Below are 6,878 nucleotides of genomic sequence, written 5' to 3' on the forward strand. Positions count from 1 at the left end.
GGTGGGGGTGGAGGGGGGGGTGCGAAAAAAATCTGATTTATTTGTTGGATTTCTGAGTTTTGCTCAAATGTTTCTTCAATAATTGTGTGAATCTCCTTCTTTCTCTTCTTCCTCCTTTTCCTCTTCTTTCTCATCCTTTTTTCTTCCTCCTTCCTCCTGATCTTCTTCTTCCTCCTGCTCCTCCTCTCAGGTGACAGGGCGGACCCCTGTAAGTTCCAGGCGTGTAACGAGTTCTCCAGGTGTATGGTGAACAGGTGGTCGGGCGAGGCCGAGTGCGTCTGTGACGCCGGCTACCTGAGCGTGGACGGTCTGCCGTGTCAGAGCGTCTGTGAGGTGCAACACGACTTCTGCCTCAACGACGGCAAATGTGACATCATCCCCGGCAAGGGCGCCATCTGCAGGTGGGAGGAGCTTCACACTCTGTAATGTAACATGTTACATGTAACATGTAACATGTTACATATGGATGAATCAGTTTTTAGACTGAAATCCTGAATCAAAACATCTGTCCTCCAAACTCTCTGTCTCCTGTCAGCAGCTCCCTCTCAAGCCTGAGATGTCTGACTGTCCTTGAACGCACCAATACTTTAATATTTCAAAAACTAGAGCTCAGAAAAACCTCCAGCATCACCTGGAGCCACACCTTCAAAATAAAAGCCTCCATATAGTGAAGGTTGTGTCAGTTTAAAAAGGACATTAAACTTCAGAATCAGAACATTTATGAAATGTAGAAATAAAAAAATATCAGTCTTCACTGGGAATCGAACCTGTGACTCTCTCCTGCAGATGTCGGGTCGGAGAGAACTGGTGGTACCGTGGTGAGCACTGCGAGGAGTACGTCTCCGAGCCGCTGGTGGTGGGCATCGCCATCGCCTCTGTGGTCGGTTTCCTCATGGTGGCGGCCGGCATCATCTTCTTCCTGGCGAGGACGCTGCGAGAGCAGTACGACGGGGAGGACACGGAGGACCCGCTGAGGTGAGCGACCACGTTTACGTCCCAGCTGAGAAGAAAGAAGAAACATTCAATGTAAAGATCTGAATTTAAACTTTCCCTCCTCTAGACGTGGAGACAGTGTGCCGACGCTGGAGCGCGCCACCAAGTTTAACCCCATGTTCGAGAGCGACCCCGTCACCGCCCAGTACTACCGCCGCTACGAAGATGACGCGCCACAGCACTACCGCCGGCGTGACCCCAACCTGCCGGAGTACAGCAGCTCTGCGAGTGTGGACAGCTCCAGAGACGTCAGCAGTGAGGAGATACGACACATCTATCAGAACACCTCGCTCACTAAAGAGGTGAGAGACACTTTATCTTATAAATATTTATATATATATATACACGTGTGATCAGTGGATAAAAGGCAGTTAAGCCTCAATACTAATAATAGTGATAATAGTGATAATAGTGATAATAGTGATAACGATAACTTTATTGATATAGCACCTTAAAGACAGAGTTCAGTGAGTCCCTGAGCCGAGGATCAGGGTGATGTGAGCACGACCTCAGCTCATTATGTATGTGACTCGGTAAAGACTCCTGTACAGGATAATGAGGGTTAACAGCCCATAGAACAAGAACACAGAGGAGGCGTGGCCTTTGGCTCTTCACCTGTACCTGGCTTTACTTCCTCCTCCTGTCCAGCTCAGAGACTTTGACTCTTTGGAAACACTGAACGATGTTGTGACATTTTTTTGGCTCAGTGGTTTCAGTCTCAGCAGGAGGTCAGTACTATACAGACAGGTATTTATACCTGCAGGACCTCCTCCTGCTCCTCTGACCTCTCAGCCCCACTGTTACATAAACATGTTTTCTCCCTGACCTCTGACCTCTGCAGGAGATCCAGGAGCGTCTGAGGATAATCGAGTTGTGCTCCAGGGATCAACACTTTGCAGACTTTGTGCGACAGACTCAAGTGTGAGTGATTAAAAGTGTGTTAACATGTTGTTACCGTGAGAGACCACAAACAGGTCACACACATGAACTGATCACGTGTTCGTTATTGATCCACAGGGTCAAACGAAGACTTTGTTTAATTAAAATAAATAAGATTTAAATGTCGTACAAAAAACAAGTGAAAAGATGTAAAACTCATTTCATCTGAAATTTAAAAAAGCATTTAACATTAACAAATATCATCTAAAAAATAAATGAACAGATTAAATTAAAATAATATATATTTATATATAAATTAAAAAAGATCCGTATAAAACTGTGGAATAATTAAACACATAAATTTAAATCTAAATGTAAACAACCACAGCTACAGTTAAACTTAAACCACCAAAATACAAATATGTAATCATGATAAAGAAAAATGAAATAAATAATAATAAAGAATTATAAAGCAAATGCACATTATAATAGTTCAGTGTCCTACACCAGATAAAAATACATTAAATATTGAATTTAAAATAAGAAACTTTATTTATTTACATACAGTATATGAAATATATTATGATACACGTTACTATAATCATCCTTATAGGGATCACACACAGTGTCCAGGTTCACACAGCTGAGGGGGCGGGGCCAGGACTCAGACTCCACCTCCACCTGTCAGCTCAGTGTTTCTCCTCAGGCTCAGAGACACATTAACACACGGAGTGTTTTCATTCATCACAGAGATCAAAGAGCTTCGTCTGTTCCTGCTCTAACGAGCCCGAAGAAAACGAGCTGTAGATGTGTGGAGGTGTCGTCCACCTGCTCCAGGTGTACAGACAGACAGACAGACAGACAGACAGACAGACAGACAGACAGAGACAGACAGAGTCAGACAGAGTCAGACAGACAGACAGTCAGAGTCAGACAGACAGACAGACAGACAGACAGTCAGAGTCAGACAGACAGACAGACAGACAGAGTCAGACAGACAGACAGACAGACAGACAGAGTCAGACAGACAGACAGACAGACAGTCAGATAGACAGACAGACAGACAGACAGAGTCAGTCAGACAGAGTCAGACAGACAGACAGACAGTCAGAGTCAGACAGACAGAGCAGACAGACAGACAGACAGACAGAGTCAGTCAGAGTCAGACAGACAGAGTCAGACAGACAGAGACAGAGTCAGATGGACAGACAGACAGTCAGAGTCAGACAGACAGACAGACAGACAGACAGACAGACAGACTTCCTCCACACATGGAAATGTGCTGAGGCCAAAGACCAAATGAAAGACGAGGAAGCGACTGTCCAGACGTCGGCGAACACCGTCTCTGTCAGACAGAGGAAAACAGTCTCACTGCTCTTCTAGGACCTTTACATTTTCTCCTTCCACACTACGAGGTCCATTTAGTAGCTGCTCTGGAGCTTTTGACCATATCACAAACGGTCTTCCTCAGCAGACACAGAAATCTCTGACTCCATCTGCTGCTGAAGACCATGTGATGTGGATAAAAAAGCTCCTGAGCAGCTACTAAATGGACGTTATTAGGACTGAGTGGTTCCTGATACTCACTCATCTTCATCTTGGCTGAAGAGCTTCCTGAGCTTCACCTGCTCCTCCACATGTTTTTACCTTCATTCTGATTTGATCTCGGGTTTATTTTGAAATCCACAGAAGGAAGACCAATCACAGATCAATGGATCAATTGTTGGTCAGTTATAAGAGGAGTTCATGGAACAGAGTTCAGTGTGCAGATGGAGGATTAGACCAAAGAAAAAACAGACTGAGGTCCATCTGAAATATTCACCGTTGTGAAACACCAGATTTTAATTAGATTAACATCTGTAAAGAGTAAAAACGAAGCACAGCTGACGACCACCTGAAGGTGACTCAGCTGTAATCATGATGTATGATAATACTGACTGTGAACATCATCGTCATTTTATTGTGAAATTGTGAAATTTTTCTTGTAACTTTGAGAGAAAAATCTTGTTGATTAGAAACAGGTTTAAAACCAGAGAAAACAAAGATACATAAAATAATAAGAGCTGATGTTGAACATCAGAGCAAACAAACTTCAGTTTCCACCAAACTGATCCAAACCTGCAGGATCAGGATCTGAGTCGAGGAAGGAAAGATTTAAAAATAGCAGCAAACAACACTCGTCTGTTTACGTTGGGGCTTTTACTCTGACGGTCTGTGGTCTGGACCAGAACCACCAAACTAATCCAGTGTTGTGTTGTTGTGTGGGGCAGATTCCTGGAGCGGAGGGGCAGCTCCTCCACATAGTGAACGGAGACGTGGAGACCTCCAGGTACGAGCGCCATGTTGTTCTGACACTTTAACCACTTCATTCATCGCTGTTTATTATAGTCCACATGTTTTACAGCTGTAGAAACTACACTACCCATGAGCCTCAGCGGACGTTACAGTAAAATCAGACAGAAGCTGAATATGAGGCTCTCTGATTGGATGTTTCTTACCCGAGCTAACACCTGTGTGTCTCCACAGAAACCTGCCTTCGTCTTTGACTCGGGGAAGGAGGAGGAGCTTGTCTTCACCTGACTGCGTCTGATTGGCTGGACGGAGCTGAAGGTGATGACAAGCTGAACCTGTTGGGAGTTTACTTTCTCAGGACTCTTCCTGCTCTGTCGGACTGGTTTCCTCTTTCTGGGACCTGAACTGAACTTTGACCTCTGCAGGTCGCCTGTTCCTCTTCCCTTTACCTGTTATCTGTTCTCTGTAAATACTGTCACCTGTTGTTTCTGTTGTTGAGTAACACTTCAGTCACTGCTTTCACTGTTTTCACTGCTGAGTACCTCTGTCTTACACTTTCATCTGTAGCCTGAATTCAAGGGTTTGTGTTTGCGTCCCGTCCTGCACGTCGCCGCTGCCGTAGAAAGAAAACACGTGTTTAGAGATGACGGACTTCGCGGGTCGTATTCTTCTTCTTATTTAAATTTCTCCCACGTGGTTTCTCCTTCACAGCCGTGACTCCTCCCCGTCAGTGCCTTCACCGCTCACTGCTTTTTTGGGATTTGATGCGTAGAATCTCGGAGCCCTTGACGTTAAATCATCATTCCTGTAACTCCCCGACAGGTGGGATCAGTAAACCCTCTTCTGTTTGTCCAGTCAGCTGCTTACCGAACGCCTGCGATTCACACGAATGTTTACATTTCTCAATCGATGCTGGAGTGTTAACTGATGTGTAGTTCATGTGTAGACTGTCAGTGTCTTGTATGTGCACGTTTTTTTAAGAAGTCCTACCTTCGAGTGTTCGCATGAGGGAACTCCAGGAACCTGAAGGTCCTTCACATTCAACAACTGGAGAAATGTTTTCAGAGAATATCTCCTTCATGGAAGTTATGACCTACAAGTTCTCATCTAATTCGCACAAGATATTACCTCATTTATCTTTTCGAGAGTCAAGATTTAATTTGTTGATTCCAGATATGATCTTGTTTGAAAACGTTATCTTGTAATGTAGATAATACACAACATCTAATCTCGCTCCCAGAGTCAGAGTCTTGTTTGAACGAGATAATAACTCGAGAGTGAATCAATGAATGAATGAAATGAAACTTGAGTAATAAAACATTCATCCCCATGACGAACAGCAACATGTTTTTAATGAGAACTGAATTTTCGTTGTTTTGAATTTGTACTTAAATCAACCATCTGAATGTAGTGATGTTTCCAGTGAACAGCTGATGTTGTTGTGTGTGTAGTTACTGTGTGTTGTGTACGAACACGTCACACGTCTGCAGGGCTGTGTTGTTTTCTATTGTGTTTTCTAAGCTGTGCGTTTAATTAGAGTGTGAGGAGAAAAACCAGACTGTGATGTGCACGTGCGAGCGGGCACATCACATTTTTCTAAAATAAAATCACAATATTTTTTACACAGTGGACTGTGGATATTTATATGTCTTGATAAATGTAAATAGATAATAGATGAGTCTGTTTTCTGTTCTCATGAGAAAGAAGCTGTGAAGTGTTTTCAGCCTCAGGGATCCGTCTATTTACTGAGAGAAGACTCATGGAGGAATGTGAGCTCAACACACACGGGGGGGGTGAGGGGTTCTCCACCTGTCAGTCAGACTCATCGTCATGACGACCTGATGACAGCGGAGGGGCGTGTAAATAAAGGTTTGAACAACGAGGGGATTTCATCACTAAGATGTGAGACAGAGGTCACTGTCCTCCTCTTCATCATCTTCATCTTCGTTCCTCTTTTCTTTTTCCTCCTGTTCTTTGATTCTTCTTCTTTTATTTATATTATTATTATTTATATTATTTAAACACAAAACTCATTTTTTAATTATTGATACTGTTTTGATTTTCTTTGACTGAATCTCTTTCTTTTATGTTCATCACGTACCAACCAGATGTGCTGGTGGTTGACAGGTGGGGCAGTGGTCACAGATGTGTCCCAGTGACAGTGACATCAGAGAGGAAGCTGAGGGAACATCTGGAGCAGATGTGGAAGGTAAAGTCCGAAGTGGTCCCACTGGGGATCCGGGGTTCAGGTCTGAGCGCCCGGTCCTCCGGGACTCTGCTACCACGTTTGAGGTTGTGTAATCGGCTCCTCGGCTCACAGGTGCTGACGGATCTCACCTGTCGTCCAGCACGGAGACGACAGTCAAACAGAATAAGACAAACTGATGACAGCGCAGCAGGAAGGAATGTGTGAGGGTCCAACACCCGACCAGAGGGGGGGATTGTGTAACAGGCAGGACGGGTGGTGTCTGTGTTGTGTCAGTGCGGCGTAGCTCTGAACCCGAGGAAGACCAGACTGACGGTGGCCCTGAAGCTCAACACACACACACACACACACACACTCACACGCTGCAACTCATAATCATCTTCATCGGTTTCAACAACAGGAAGTGTTTCCAGGGGACATTAAAAAGTGATGCACCTGACTGTGGCTTTTGAGTGAAAAGCACTGAACAGTAAGTGCGTCACGGCAGGTCTGTCACTTTTTAGTGTCC

General features: G+C 44.4%; 1 protein-coding gene across 1 annotated transcript in view; it reads left to right on the plus strand.

Moving 5' to 3' along the window:
- LOC111646904 (uncharacterized) overlaps positions 1 to 5,786 on the plus strand; it is a 22,434-nt gene extending 16,648 nt beyond the window's left edge. Inside the window, exons 15-20 of the mRNA XM_023396487.2 lie at positions 191 to 401; positions 787 to 975; positions 1,061 to 1,295; positions 1,835 to 1,914; positions 4,143 to 4,201; positions 4,399 to 5,786. Of these exons, the coding sequence (XP_023252255.1) occupies positions 191 to 401; positions 787 to 975; positions 1,061 to 1,295; positions 1,835 to 1,914; positions 4,143 to 4,176 (749 nt within the window). The 3' untranslated portion in view covers positions 4,177 to 4,201; positions 4,399 to 5,786. The remainder of the gene's footprint in view (positions 1 to 190; positions 402 to 786; positions 976 to 1,060; positions 1,296 to 1,834; positions 1,915 to 4,142; positions 4,202 to 4,398) is intronic.
- Positions 5,787 to 6,878: the final 1,092 nt, after the last annotated feature.

This window comes from Seriola lalandi, unplaced genomic scaffold (assembly GCF_002814215.2).
Source record: "Seriola lalandi dorsalis isolate HSWRI2012SDOR001 ecotype SW California unplaced genomic scaffold, Sedor1 jcf7180002054977, whole genome shotgun sequence".
In the NCBI taxonomy this organism is placed as follows: Eukaryota; Metazoa; Chordata; class Actinopteri; order Carangiformes; family Carangidae; genus Seriola; species Seriola lalandi.